The following is a 16,766-nucleotide window of genomic DNA, read 5'->3' as shown; positions in this document are numbered from 1 at the left end:
AGTTATCTTATTAGGTTCATTTAAGTCAGTATTTAGGTGAGATGTTTTCACGTATTAAAACAAACAACTTACAATGAGTCATCCCCAGAGCCACTTCGGGTCTCTCGTCCCTCATTGCAAGCCACTTCCTGACACTACACATAGATAACCTACCCTAGGCTCATGAAATACCTCAATCCTATACAAGCGACTAGAAAGCATCTAAAAGATAGGCCACAATAATCACATCAGTTCTCCACGAGAAACTGGAAAGCATCAATTGATAATCATAATAATCACAATAGTTCTCTTTCAGCAACTGAAGGCATCATTGATAAGTCACAATATCCAATGGTTCTCAACGAGCAACCAGGAAGTATCCCAAAATAAATCACAATACTGATCGAAGACTCCAAAATGGTCAAGTCAAACATGTCACAACATGACATCATCAAGAACAAATCACTTAAAACACCTCAGTCCTCTCAAGAAGCTAGAAAGCAATAACAACCAGTAAACACATCCATCATAGAGCATATCAACACATCACCATGGTTGGGTTTAGAAAGATCGAGAACAAATCATCATAGTATCACATTCACATAACTCCCAAGCCTCTGGTAAACGTCCTAGACTAGTCAACACTAGGACAACCCAAAACCCCAAACATAGATAATATAAAGAAAACATAATGGTCTCACAATTTGGTTTATTCTTGATAATATATTGTTAATTCAAATGTAAGGGTTTCTATTCTTGTTTCCAGTGTATAATTTAGGTACTTATGATTTACAATATATCTCTTTCCTATTCCTATGTTTGATTAGAATCAAACTATTACCCTAGTTCGATTTTAAATCAATTTTCTAAAATGCTCTAAAAGACAAGTTACTTATCAAAATAAATAAGTAGTTTTAAAAATATATATTAAAATAAATTTACAATTTTCATTTAACTATATACATCATTAATCAATTTTAATTCAACTAATTTTTAATTAAATTAACTAAGTACCAACTCAACGATTATTAATTATTAATAATTAATAACATTACTAACAACTTTGTTAATTAAAGATCAACAATACATATAAATAAATTATTATTTAAATTAATAAATAATAATAATAACTTTATTAATATCTATTATTCAAATAATAATTAAAGATTATTAAAAATCTTATTAAAATTATTATTAAATAATAATTAATTATATTATTCAAACCTTTTTAATAAATATTCTTAATTAAAATAATAATAAAAATTTAAAAATTAATATTATTAAAAATTATTAACAAATTTAAAACTTGTCATAAAAATTGATTTGCATTCATATTAAACATCACATTTAAAATTTATTTTAAACATATAACAAGCGGTTAATAACGGTTGCCTGCATAGTACGTAGGGCAAGACTGCTGTCGCAATCGTCCTGCGTCAACAGGTACAACTACGTACAGCAGCCGCCTACTATACTTATGTATGGTAAAGGGGTAGAGGGTGGTTAAGCCACCCCTCCCCTATTCACTTTTTTAAAAATTTATTTATTTTAATAAGAATCTTATTACATGATATTATTTATTAAGAAATTTCTTAAAGATATACTTTATTTATTTTATAAAATTTATTATGTTATAAATTTTATAATTACATAAAATTAATTAAATACTTTTTCTTTTCTTTTCTTTTTTCATAAGTATATATATATATATATATATATATATATATATATATATATATATTTGAATTTGATCTTCACATTGTTCTATAGAAGGAAAACTACTAACCATCCAAATTTTCTTTTAATCTAGAATTTTCATTTTAAAATTCAACCCCTTCTCGAATATATCCTATTTATACAGAAGTTAATTGACAAGCATCTAATAAATTCCAATATTGAAATGTTTAAACTTTCATCACAGAGAATCTAGCACGAAGAAGACAAGAAGTAGCAAAAAATGTGTAATTAATCAGTGATCACAAGACCCTACTTGATCCTGATGCTAATTTGAAAACTCCAAAAAACTGTGAGAGAATTCGCTCCTCTCAATAACTTTCCTCTAACTTTCCTAAAATTCTCCTTTTGAAATTTGCTGCCAAAAGATGTCTCCCAAAATTCCTATCTCCAAAATTCTTTCCCAAATTCGCACTCCTCAAAAATGAACCCCCCAAGTTGTGATAAGGAGTTTTCTCCTCAAATCGGGGCATTTATTGTGCATTCACCTGAGAGGACTCCTTGCTCAACTGAGTTAACTCTAAAATTAACTTGTATTAATCTTTGCTTTATCTTTTAATGCACATTAAATGAATTATTAAATAACTTAATTTAGTTTTCCTCTTGAGTTCTATTTTAATCTTTATTACTTTTGAACCCATGCACACTTTATGAAATTAAAATAACATTATTATTTCCACTTATTTTATCTTTTAATTAATTTCTTTTATTTTCAACTCATGCTTGCATCATGTGATCTAGAAACTTTAATAATTTAATATCTTTCAACTTTTAATTTATTTTAGAAACTTAATTGATAAAATATTTAATTAACTTAAATAACAATACTATTTAGCATTCGTTTAAAAATGAACTCTAAATATATTATTAGTAAAGTAAATAAATATTATCATGTTCTAAATTTATCCTTGAACTTTAATCTCCAAATTCAATTCTTTATTTAATTAATTTCTCAATTAATTAAATATAATTAAATATTAAAATATCATAATAATCTTCTATTAAATTAAATCATTAATTAATCTTTTAATTAAACTTAATTAATAGAAAAATACACCAAAGACTCATAAAGACAACATACGAAAACCCAACATAGCAAAACACATACTAAATCAACAAAGGGTTATAACCACAAAATTACATCATTTGATGCATTCGGAGGGCACTTAACTCAAATACTTGTCCTAATTATCAATTAGGACAAATGGCTAAAGGGTTTAGGATTTGGACTTAAGAGTTTATATCCCCTCTCTTACCATTGAGATAATGCGATAGGGTACGCTCATCCTAGCAATTCAGGGAAGTCGATACTTGGTACCTGCAACCTGCATAAAATCCACACATGTAGAAACACAATATTCTAAGCTAAATAGACAATGGCAGGAAGTGGTGCATCGTATAGATCTCGACTAGTAGGTGACTACGACTCCCTTCCTTAACCACATCAGAAACACCATACATAAAGAAAACAAACACACACACCATACACATGCAGTATGGGGTAAGTATCCATAAGAAAGCACATGTGATAATAAACCATCTAACTAATCATCATCAATAACTGAAAACGTTGAATAATCATCATACATGCATGAAATATAGGGTACCAAGTAATCTCATCATATAATCAACTAAGTCTGAAATATTATCTAAAAATCTGAAAGTAATGCTACTAAATATCAAGTATAAAACTGGCCTAAAAGAGTTTGGCAAGAATAATTGAAATGCGACCTAGGGGCAGGCACTACAGGCTTGATTACTTTACATGGTTCCATGAAGTGTTGAGATGAAGTACAAGTAAGTTAGTTTGGTTGGTAAAGGAAGAATTGAAGATGTAAAGTGAAAAGATAAAGAATCAGTAAGTTACACCAAGTTAGAGATAATGGTTGGTAAATGAAGAGACAGATAAGGGTTAAGTCAGAATAGTATTGATCGAGCATAAGGGTTAACCAATCAAGTTTAGTTTTAACCAAGCATAGTATTAACTGAGTGATGGATGTATTCAATGAAGGAAGAAAAGAGCTCAATAAAGTAGAACAATTTATGGAACATTGAATAAAGGACAACATCAAGCAAAGATCTAGACTATTCTAGAAGATTCTAAGATAAGGATGAAGTCATTTAGAAAGATCAATGACTAAAATTATTAAGTCAAGATCTAATGTTGAAGATTTCAAGCATGTTTTGTGATCCAAGGACAAGTGCAAAGTTCAATGTTAAAACATGTCTAGATTCAATGTATCTAAGTTGGAAGATGATAAGCCATAAGGAATGGGATGAAGCAAAATAAAATTGTCTATAGAAGGAATAGACAATAAGGAAAACATTAGTGGTCAATTTTCCAATCAAGTCGGTGCAAAGTTGTTTAAGGAGATCACATTGAGCATATCTGAAGTGTGAAGTTGAAGTGGAGTGAAGAGTTGATTTGATGGAGAGTGAGTGAGAAATGTATGAGAGGAGTGGAGATGTGAATACGAAAAGTAAGATGCATATTTATCAGATCATTTCATTGTTACTCGCTAATCATTGTAGTAGAAAATCCCTTAACCGAGTGAACTTAACAATCTTTATTTGCAAATCCTTTTCTAAGGTGACATTCCATTGAGTGTTTATAAGTCCTTTAAAGAGGCCACTCATTCAAGGGTAACAAATTTCAAATGATCTTTGGTGAAAATTCTGTAACAAGATCACACCTAACAAGTGTGCTTGTAACCTTTGATGGGGTTGGCTCTTAATCGAGCTCACATAAGAAGAGTGAAATATTATTGGGTGACTAGTCCTAGGTGGCTTTTACCCTAATCAAGTTCATACGTTAAAAATTGCATATGGTGTTAATATGTACATGAATGTTTTACTTGTTATTTTCTTTTACATATTAAAATTGTCATTATTTTTATAATTTGGTTAATGAAATGATACTATAAAGTTGAATAAGGTTATTGTGTTTACCAAGTTGAGTTGAGTTTGTGAAAAATAAACTATTGCAGTCGCTGATTATTAATCTCTTGTCGTAAATGATTATTAAACTGCTGAAAACAAATTCCCGGCTAATATCGAAAAATAACACAACTGCAACTTCACTTATAAAATACGAAAAGAAATGAATAACACAATGAACACAATATTTTTGGACAAATTGACCCCTAGAAAAATCCCTAAGGGAAAACCAGTTCTACAGATGAGGAATTATATTAAACTTCAGCAAATCAAGAGATACAAAATTCCTTGCCTCTCACTAGTAGAACTCTGACAACCTCCTAATTTCTCCCGCTGATATTCCCCACTGCTATCCCCATGCTAACACTGCACCCTTGCTAACATTGCAAGACAATTTTCTATCACTTCAAAATGCTTCTCCAAAACTTATTCTCCAAATGACCCAATGACCCCTTTTTATACTACTCCTATTGGTAAACCAACGACCGAGATTAAATCAAACCAACGGCTGAGATTAAGACAACTTGACAGCCAATAATAGAATTGGTTGCAAGGTGTCCAAAAGGGAATCACTAAAATTAGTAAATAATTATCCTTGCAATAACCATTTACTAATTCTTGGCAAGTGGACAAATAGCTGTCCAAACTACCCATAACTAATGTTGCTATACATAGATAAGGACAAACAACTGTCCAAGCTACCCATAAATACTTCTGCTATTTCTGGGTCAGAAATAACAGCTATCCAACTAACAATAATTAACACTCCCTCTTAGCAAGGAAGCTGTTCTGCATGACACCTAACTTATCTCTAAAGAAGATAAATTTTGCCTCCCCCAATGCCTTAGTCAGAATGTCTGCTACCTGCTCATCTGTAGGTATGTACTATAGCTAAACAACTCCCCTTTGTACACAATCTCCGATGAAGTGATATCTGATGTCTATATGTTTAGACCTATCATGAAACACTGAATTCTCAGACAACTTGATGCAACTCTGATTGTCATAATGTATCACAGTAGTCTCAACCTTCTGACCAAACAAGGCTACTAACAACTTCTGAAGCCATATAGCTTTGCATGTCGCCATGCTAGCTGCTATGTATTATGCTTCTACTGAACTTAGAGCCATAGACTTCTGCTTCCTGCTAAACCAAGATACAACTCCTGATCCCAAGCTGAAACAACACCCTGAAGTGCTCCTTTTGTCTATTGTACTTCCTGCCCAATCTACGTCAGTATAGCCTATCAACTTGATACCTTCACCTCAAACATATCTGATCCCATACTCGACTGTACCATGCAAGTACCATAGCACATGCTTAGCCACTATCCAATGCATTCTCTTTGGTTCAACCATGAACTAACTAAGAGAGTTTACTGCAAATGCTATATCTGGTCTAGTGTTGACCAAATACATAAGCGAACCAATCAACTGTCTATATAAAGTGGGATCTACATCCTTCTCCTTAGTTGTATCTACCTTCCTCCAATTCATGATCATGGGTGTAGACATGGCTTTGCAATCCTCCATCCTAAATTTCTTCAAGATTTCAATGCAATATTTCGCTTGACCAAGGAAAATCTCCCCATCTATCTGCCACACTTCCATGCCTAGAAAGTAGTGCATAAGTCCTAAATCCTTCATCTCGAACTCTTCTGCAAGGTTCCTCTTGCAATCCACTATGAGCCCTAGTGAACCTGTAAGAAATAGGTCATCTACATAAAGAACAAGAATGAGAATCTCACCCCCAACCATCAAGTAGTAGAGGTTAGTATCTGCTTCACTCTTCACAAAGCCCATTTTCTGCAAGTATGTATCAATGTGCTCATACCATGCTCTAGGAGCCTGCTTGAGTCCGTACAATGCTTTCTTCAATCTGCACACGTGGGTCTCTTTGTTGTGTGCTACAAAGCCTTCTGGTTATTCTATGTATACCTCCTCCTTCAACTCACCGTTAAGGAATGTTGTCTTGACATCCATTTGATGGATTTGCCATCCCATCTGTGCTGCAAGTGAGATTATAGCTCATATAGAAGTATACCTGGCAACAGGGGCAAATGTCTCCTCATAGTCTATTCCCTCCTTCTGAGAGAAACCCTTTGCCAGAAACCTTGCCTTGTATTTCTTGATGCTACCATCTGCACCGTGCTTTATCTTATAGATCCAGCGTGATCCAACTACAGCTCTATCTGTTGGTCTAGGTACTACCTCCCACACATCATTCTGCATTATTGAAGAATATTCCTCAACCATAGCATCTCGCCATACCTAATGTTCTGCAGCTTCCTGATAGCTAGAAGGCTCACTATCTACCAACTGACTAACTAATGCCACATAGTCATTGAACTTGGCTAGTTGTCTTCACTATCTAGTACTCTTCCTAGGAGCTCCCACAAACTCCTGAGTATCTCTTTGTGTATCTGGAACCACATGGGTCCTGCTGCCAATTGTAGAGGATGAAATGTCAACCTTTAAGTCTTCTAGATGCATTTCCTGTTGCACCTGTTGCTCCATACTCTGTGAATCTTCACTAACTGAGTCTACACTCGTACTGGTAACTGTACTTGAGCTTTGTTGCTCTTGACTTGGTCTTGGAGCTTCTGTTGGCTGCTCACTCTGATCATCTGCTGGCAAATCTTTGGATCTCCTGAATGCCTTGTCCTCCATGAGCTTGACATCCCATCTGACAATAATTCTTTTAGTCCCCGAAATGAAAATCCTGTATGCCTTTGAGGTCTCACTGTACCCAACAAAGTACCCCTTCTCTGCAATCTGATCTAACTTTGTACATGTATCTCTAGGAATATGGCAATATGCCAAACTCCCGAATATCCTAAAGTGACTAACATCTAGCTTCTTCCCTGTGAAAGCCTCCTCTGGTGTCATCTTCCCCAGCACCTTGTGTGGAACTCTATTTTAGATGTAGACTGTTGTATTACACACCTCTGCCCATAAGTAATGGGGCATGTCCTGGTCATGTAGCATAGCTCTTGCTGCCTCCGATATAGAATGGTTCTTCCTCTTAGCAACTCCATTTTTCTGTGGATTGTAAGGAACAGTCCATTCTCTCTTGATTCCTTCTCTAGTGCAGAGCTCCTGGAAGACATTTCCTTTGTACTCGCCTCAATTGTCAGATCGAAGAACCTTTATCTTCTTTCCTGTCGAGTTCTCCACAAGAGCCTTGAACTCTTGGAATCGACTGAAAACCTAATCCTTAGTCTTCAAGAAGTATATCCAGGTCTTTCTAGAGAAATCATCAATAAAAGTAACATAGTACTCATATCCTCTGAGAGATTTCGTCGACATCGGTCCACAAACATCTGAATGTACTAGATCAAGAACACCCTTAGATCTAGTGTCACTCCTTGGAAAAGATGCTTTCGCAAACTTTCCCAACACACATCCCTTACATACATCGTCATGCTCTGTGCTCACCTCTGGAACACCTGTCACAGTCTCATGAAGCAATCTAAGTGCTCCATGATGAATATGGCCCATCCTCCTATGCCATAGCTCTCCAAGATCTCTAGGATAACTGTTGCTCATAAGTTCCTTAGGAGTATCAAACTGCAATCTATAAAAGCGACCACTCCTAACTCCAATAGTTATGGGTGATTTCCAATCCTTGTGCTTAATCAACACATTTGTCCCTCTAAAGAGTACATTATACCCCCTATCCTAAAGAACAAATACAGAAATCAAATTCATACCTAAGCCTGACACATATAACACATCATGAAGTGGAATTATCTTTCCATTCTTCCTCTGAAACTGAACAGTCCCTTTCCCAACAGGGTTGAGTTTGGACAAGTTTCTCATAGAAATCTGGATGTTGGTGTCCTCCTCCTTGTAACTGGAGAAGTACTCTCTAACTCCTGTCATATGAAATGACGCCCCACTATCTATATACCAAACACACTGTGAGGTTGAGCTAACCATACAAGCTATGAGTGCAAACTCATCTTCCATTCTACTGGAGAGTTCTTTTGCACTTGCTGAAGCTGCCACCTACTTCTTACCCTTCTTCCTCTCTGGGAAATCACTGACATAGTGGCCAAACTCGTGACATCCAAAGCATTTGACCTTAGAAAGGTCCTTCTTCTTCTCACTTTGTGAATTTGATCCTTTGCTAAATCCCTTCTTTGCTTTCCCTTTACCTGCTAGGGCAACGTTCTCTTGTTCCACCTCATTTTTCTGACTCTTGTTGGCCCCATTGACAAGACTTAGTCTAAACTCCTCCTGAGTGAAATTAGTCCATAGTCCATCCCAACTCGGTAAAGTATCTCATCCACTGACAACTTGAACAAAGACACTCCATTGTTTAGTAAACCCATTTAGGGCTATTCTCACTAGTTCGTCATCACTAGGGCTATCTTCAATAGCTGCTAACTCATCCTTGACAAGTCTGAGCCTGGTGAGGTAACTTGTGATGTCTTCTCCCTGATTCATCCAGGTATTCTTTAGCTTCTCTCTGAGAATCAACTTCCTGTTGGTGGTAGCATTCTGGTATAGATTCAGAATGGCATCCCACATCTTCTTCGTTGTATCTGGCTCCGAGATATGTGGAACAATATGATCCTTGACACCATCAAGGATTATCCTCCTCGCCTTGGCATCATCCTTCCTATATGTTGCAAGTTGTGTTGCATCTGTTGGTACAGGTACAACACTGGTAGCATAATCCTTGATACCATTCTCTTTCAACAATAAAGAAATTCTAGCCTTCCAGACACCAAAATTTGAGGCACCATCCAATCTATCCTGATCTCTCAAACCAGCTGAAGCCATCTCAAGGGTTTAAAGCAATAATAAATCTAAAGAGATCAAAATTTATTTCCTAGGGCAAAACTCTTCTACCCTTAACAATGCTCTGATACCATGTGAAAAATCAACTATTGCAGTCACTGATTATTAATCTCCTATCGTAAATGATTATTGAACTACTGAAAACAAATTCCCAGCTAATATTGAAAAATAACACAATTGCAACTTCACTTATAAAATACAGAAAGAAATGAACAACACAATGAACACAATATTTTCAAACAAATTGTCCTTGAAAAAACCCCTAAGGGAAAACTAGTTCTACAGATGAGGAATTCTATTAAACTTTAGCAAATCAAGAGATACAAAATTCCTTGCCTCTCACTGGTAGAACTCTGACAACCTCCTAATTTCTCCCGCTGATATTCCCCACTGCTATCCCCATGCTAACACTGCAAGACAATTTGCTATCACTGCAAAATGCTTCTCCAAAACTTATTCTCCAAATGACCCAATGACCCCTTTTTATACTACTCATGTTGGTAAACCAATGACTGAGATTAAATCAAACCAATGGCTGAGATTAAGACAACTCGACAGCCAAGGTGTCCAAAAGGGAATCACTAAAATTAGTAAATAATTATCCTTGCAATAACCATTTACTAATTCTTGGCAAGTGGACAAATAGCTGTCCAAACTACCCATAACTAATGCTGCTATACATAGATAAGGACGAACAGCTGTCCAAGCTACCTATAAATACTTCTGCTATTTCGAGGTCAAAAATAATAGCTATTCAACTAACAATAATTAACAGAGTTAGCGAATTGTTTAAAAGGGCCCGAGGATTACTAATTCACCCTCCTCCCTCAGTTATCTAACACAATTGTTTGCATAGTTTTATTTATATTATAATTGAAATTATATAAATATTTATATTATGATGTAATTAATCCTTATTATACTCACCTTAGGCAATGTGTTATTGCATGCCTTATTTGTGATTTGTGAATTAATTTCCCTAATGACAACACTTGATTGTTTTTTTTTTTTTTTTAAAGTTGAAATTCATATTTTTGAATTTTTAGAGTATATTATTAATGTAGTTTGAAAGATAAAATATTTATTTTAATTAAATATAATTTTGATAAATATTATTAATCATATTAATAATTGATAGCAAAATTGTTACAATATCATATTCTACCATTATTTTTATAAAATAATAAATTATATTCAAGAAAGTTATATTTATAAATCTAGTATTATTTAAAAGATTTGATTTAAAACAAAGGACCAATACATTAAAATTTTCAATTTTCTTTTATTATCTTATATTAAATTCAAATGTTTTACAGAAGTTCATTATTTTTTTTTGTATATTTTGTGATTGGAAACAACCATTTTTTAAAGAAAATTTTCCAAATAAAACTATTAGCCTCCACAAAAATAGAACCCAAACCTCTCCTAGAACCCCGTCTTATCTTTTATCTAATTTAATTAATTTGAATTGCATATTACGTCAAGAATCACTAGATCACATGTAAACCCATTAACATCCAAAACTAATTTCTACACAAAAATAGAGTAATGAAATGAAAACTAGAGTGACTAGTGATAGCAGATTCACACTTGCAAGATCACTTTCATATTGAATGCCATCATCGTTCGTTCGTTCGTTCGTTATTTAGTAATTCAATAAATTTGAGAGATTTGAGTGCAAAGTGGAGAACCAGATTAAAATTTCAATACAGAAAATGTCTCGAGGAAAAATAAATACAAGTGTGTGGTATACGCGTTAACAGGATAAACAGAAAATATTTAACAGTCTGCAATTCATTGGCGGCAAGTATAAACAATAATAATAATTATAATTGCCCAGGAATCGCGGACCGGTGAAAACGATTACAATGAAATCTTATGCACGTTCTCAAAAACCGTTCAATCTTTATAAAACAAGTGTGATATTATTGGACGATTTTGTTCTGAGTAGAGTTAATTTTTACGACAATTAACAGGAAGATCGGCAAACGTTATTTTGCACAATTAATAGCTAAGAACGCGGCTTTCCGCTTTTAGAATTCCAACGGCTCACTTCAACACCAAAACAAATTATCGAACGCTCACGTAAGTTTAATAGATAGTATAACATTCGGTAAATAAAGATAATAGTTTTAGATCAAAAGATTATTCGAAGTCAAACATAATAGCATATTAACTTTAGGACTTTAAGGATAACATTTTTAAGTTTGAAAGAGACTATTGAAAGTAAAATGCAATGATTTTTTAAAAGGCGGTGTCTAATGATTTAGACTAGAATAATTAGTATAGTTAAATTGTGCTTTACAATGAGTAAGCTTAGTTGCTTAGTTTAATTTGTACTTTAGATCTATACAATGTATAGACATTTGATATTTGTTAAAAATTGATGATTATTGAGTTAGTTAGTTAAGAGCTTCTTACAATTGATTGGTTGTTTTGTTTGTTTGATATTAAGATCTTTATGATATATTTGAAGTTGAGTTTATTTGATATTAATTTTTTTAAATTTTCTTATATTTTGATAATCAAATGATTAATTCGTAAAGAGTTTTCCAAAATTGAATGGTTGAGATTTCTTTTGATTTGTTGATTTTTAGCTTGGTATTGAGATCTTTATGATATAGTTGAAGTTGAATTTGTTCGAACATATTAAACTATAGAAATATTCCCTGATTTTGTTTGATTATATTAAACTATAGTAATATTGGTTGAGTTTGTACAGAAATATTCTATGATTTTGTTTGATCATATTAAACTATAAAAATATTGGTTGAGTTTGTTTGATAATATTAAATTATAGAAATGTTCTTGCATATTCCTTGAGTTTGTTTGAGCTTTATTATTATTAGTATTGCTATTACTCTTTCTTTTAGTTCTTTTTAATTAGTGCAATATCATTTTATTTGACATTCGTGACAACCCTGGATGAACACAACTAAAGAGCTTTCCAAAATTGATTGATTATTTTTGTAGTCTGAGTTGAGTTTGTTTGGTATTACACTATATAAATGAGTGCTTAAGTGTTCCATTTATTCTAAATCTTGATAGCCATATCTCAAAACTCTTGGAAGTTTAAAGTTTAATATATTATGATTGTGATAGATTAATGAAAACTACAATTGTTAAGATTGACCTTGACCAATCCAACTATGTCTAACTAGTATACTTGAACTTAGTTTATTAGTTTATTCATTATTAATGACAAACAATCTTTTTTTTTTTTTTAAACATTTTTGATTACTTTTTCATTTTGAATTTTAGATAGTCAAATAAAATAAATGATAGCTATAATTTAATATGCATAAATTAAATTAAAATTAAAATTAAATTCTTTTAATAAACTAAATAAATTTTATTTATTTATTTAATTTTCCATATATTAATAAATTATCATCTAAAACTAATTAATAGCGCTACAAAAAAAACCTACAGAGTGATAATTATTTTATTTTATTCTCAATATATAAAATTGTCTTGAACTCAATAACGGTAAAAAATATTTAATAACGCTACACAATAACTTTTACATTTATAAAGAAAATTTAAAAACAATAAAGTGAGTTAAATCATATTTTTATTTGAATAATCTTTGAAAACATTACATTATTTACAAGTCATTGGAGGACGTTAAAATTACTTTGTTACACTTTTCCATGGAGTGTCCATTGTAAGTTGGCAAACGAAAGAAAGAAGCGGCAAACATTACGATCCTCACGTATTTCCATCCCGGAGCAAAACAGATCTATCTCCGATCTTCCACAAGAGATTATTTACAGAAATGGCGAAAGCGTCGTGGAATTCATCAAATTTTGAATTTGGGTCCCCATAAACAAGCCCCGGCATTATGTTAAAAATAATGTTGTTCCTCATCTCCTTCCTCTCTTCCTCCGAGATTTTCTGCAAAACCTCTACAATGTCGACTTTTCCTTCTCTAACCCTCTCGCTGGTTATAAAAACCGAATACGAACTTGCATTTGCAGGCAAATGCCATGGATATTGATAATAAGCAGTGAAGGGATCGAACAAAACGGGGATGCAACCGGCAACAAGAGAATCGAATACTGATTTGCGAGTAGGACTGTCGCCGCCCGGCTGAAGGCAGAATTCAGAGGCCATGAACAGATTCACCGTGGCTTCAGGCCGAATGCAAACCCCCGAATTGCAATCGACCAATTTGCAAAGATCAGATCTTTGTAAACATTGATTGATGAGAATCGAACGAATGCTTTCGGGCATATTGGGCCTTGGTGCACCAGCAAAGCTTATGAGATTAGGCCTGGCAGATTTCGTGATCAGGTTCTGCCATTGCCGAATGTCTTGATCAGATTTTGGGTGAAAAAATGTTGGGTGCGGAACGGCGATTTCGTTCATCTGCCATGGCTGCCGCTCGATCAGGAGCTTCGTGGGTGCCTCCAATGGCGGCAGCTCCAAGAGTTTGCTGCCCCATGGGCTTTCTTCCTTTAATCTTCTGAAATCCCATGAGATTTTCCCCAAAACTAAAACATGGTCTCTCCCCTGTTTCCTCGTCCACCATTGTTGGTCCTCGAGCCATGAAAGAAGCTCCAGACCCAATTGATCCCTCGTATTTGCGGAGACATTTTCCCTGAAATGCCATCTCATCACATCCAGGGCGCCATAGTAGGGAATGTAGAACAGATTTGCGTCCCCTGGATTTGAAACCAGGCAGGGGTGGTTCAAGATCCTCGAATGGAAAATGATTTCCAGAGCATACTGATGTGTCTGATACCAATTGGGGAAAAAGGATTCGATGGGTTTCCCCATGCCCTGATTGCTGAAATAAGAACAAAGATTCAGCCATGGAATCAGAGTCTCGCACTGGTTCAAGAGCCCTAAATTGAATTTCAATGGCAGATCATAGACATAAATGTGCCTTCCTCTGCAAGAACTCCGCCTAGCAATCGACATGGGCATTGCCGAGGACCTGATTTCGTGCACTTGCATTTTCACTACATCCATGGCAATATCAGAATTTATATCACATTTTAGATTACAACTCTGGTTCGCTGCCATTCTGGAAACTCCATCAGATTTGAACTGCTTTGGGGGACTAAAACTCTGATTTTCTTGAGAAAATGAAGCGGTGGTATAAAGACGCCATGAAATGCAGACTTTCAGGACAGAAACAGGCAAAACAGTGGAAAAGGCCAGAATGAATACAAGAAGCAGCATAAACAACAGTGGAGGATATAACAGTAGACGGTGCATTATCTTTCCCATAATCTTCACAAATACTCTTTTTTCTTCCCCAAAAAATCTCCGAGCTTCCCCAGATCTGCCCATCAAATACCTCCATTTTCTTCCCCCAGTCTGTAATTCCATGAAAATATTGTTTGCCCGGTATGAAATTGACAAAAACAATTTTACAGCGTGAAATTGTGCTCCTATCCCCGAATCATTCCATTCAAACTCTTTTCCCACTTTTAAAATTGGAGGAAAAATAATACCGCCACCTTAGATCATCACCAAACCGCAATCCCAAAAAACTACTGCACTGTTTCTCTTCTGGTCCCGAGTTCGAACCGCACCAAGCATGCTCTGTGGATATTCGAAAAATATTTCAAATTCACAGGATCGAGTTTACTAAGTTTAAAGAGAGGCCAACTGGTTTTCAACTTGAAATTCCAACGGCTTCCCCGGAGTTATATAGAACCGAACTGCAACTGCCCCCGTTAAGACGTCGTGATCGAGGGACCCGGGATTTTTAATGACCAATGGTTTTATTGCCGCACACGTACACAGATAAAATCTGAGTATTCCGTTTTTGTCTATTGTTGTGGAGTTCGCGCAAGTTACTTTAACGGATGATCATAAATGAAAATTTCATGCGCCACGGATGATCAGAAATGGAACTTTGAGCGACAAATTTTGGGAATCGAGGAGAGAGAGAGTTAGGGTAAGAGCACTCCTTGGCAGAATAAAAAAAAAAGAGTAAGTGGGTTTTATAGTCCAGGACACTATGCCATAGTTTTGACAAACGAGGCGTACATACCCTACCCCCAAGTGGAATTTGAACTTGTGACCTCTCTTTCAAGAGTACAAGTTCTCCACCACTAAGCCAATTAGGCCAACGGAGAATAAGCATGTAATATTGGGAATAGGAATGGCTATTTTAATAACAGCGATTTTTTGGGAATGGGTATAAGCACATTTTAGAGGCAAAATGGGAATATGTATTCCTATTCCGTATTCCAAGTGACGAACCAAACAAAAAAATAAAAATCATATTCCAATTTTTCTATTCCTATTCCATCAACCAAACGGGCCCATTGAATCAATGGTAGTTGCATGTTGATGTGTGATAGGTACATTAAGATAATAGTTTAATTTTAAAAAGTCTCACCTAGTGATTATCATAGCATACAACAATTTTACAATGAAAGTGGAGCTTGTCTCTTAATCAAATAATAAAGAGATTAAATGAGTTATTAAATGTAAAATGATATTATTGTATTTGTTTAAAATAAATAAATAATTTTCATTAAAAAATTAATTATTTACTATTGACATATTCCTAAAATTTTGTCCAAGAAAATGAATCATGCAACAAGAAAATGAATCATGCAACTAGCTTCCCAAAAAAAAGGTATATTGAATTTGTCAAGAATAAATAAATAATTTTCTTTAAAAAAATTAATTATTTACTATCAACATATTCTTAAAATTTTGTCCAAAATGAATCATGCAACTAGCTTCCAAAAAGAAAGGTCCTATAACACAAAATCAAAACAACAATCACATTGTGAAAATTAACTTTTAAAATATATGACATTCACAAATAAATTACAAAACCTTAGAAATATTTTGGTGCAAATTAATTGAATTATAGAAAAGAGTGAATACAATGGCTTACCACAAATACAACAAATACTTTTTGTTGTAATTGAAATAGTGTATAATTTTTCAAAATTTAAAGTAAATAATGTTTAGACTTAGTGCTAATTAGAAATATAAGATAAGAGTATACATAAATTATAATTATATTTAAACTTGGTGTTAAGTTAAACTAGGTTGAATATATAGTTTAACTTTCAATTAGAAATAATAGAATTTCTAATTTTTCTTTTTATGTAAATTTATTTGTTGGTCTTTTTAACTGTAATTATATATATTTGACATATATTAGGTATTAAAATTTAAAAAATAAAAATTAACAATATAATATTTGACATTAACTATTATTTATAGTAGTAAAAAATAAATAAGGAAATTAATATAATTATAATATAAATGTTATAATTTATTTATTAAAAAAAAATGCAATATGACATATTTGTTTGTTTAATTAC

At 33.6% G+C, this 16,766-nt stretch overlaps 1 protein-coding gene across 1 annotated transcript; it reads right to left on the bottom strand.

The window, feature by feature from the left end:
• Nucleotides 1-13,045: 13,045 nt before the first annotated feature.
• On the bottom strand, nucleotides 13,046-15,076 carry LOC149537096 (xyloglucan-specific galacturonosyltransferase 1-like). The gene has a single exon (XM_089804929.1). It carries the CDS (start codon nucleotides 14,797-14,799, stop codon nucleotides 13,171-13,173), a length of 1,629 nt encoding a protein of 542 aa, XP_089661055.1. The 5' UTR covers nucleotides 14,800-15,076; the 3' UTR covers nucleotides 13,046-13,170.
• Nucleotides 15,077-16,766: the final 1,690 nt, after the last annotated feature.

The sequence above is a fragment of the Cupressus sempervirens genome, chromosome 10 (genome assembly GCF_028749045.1).
Source record: "Cupressus sempervirens isolate cs-2001-9-10 chromosome 10, ASM2874904v1, whole genome shotgun sequence".
NCBI lineage: Eukaryota > Viridiplantae > Streptophyta > Pinopsida > Cupressales > Cupressaceae > Cupressus > Cupressus sempervirens.
This window is presented reverse-complemented; position numbering and strand designations above follow the sequence as displayed.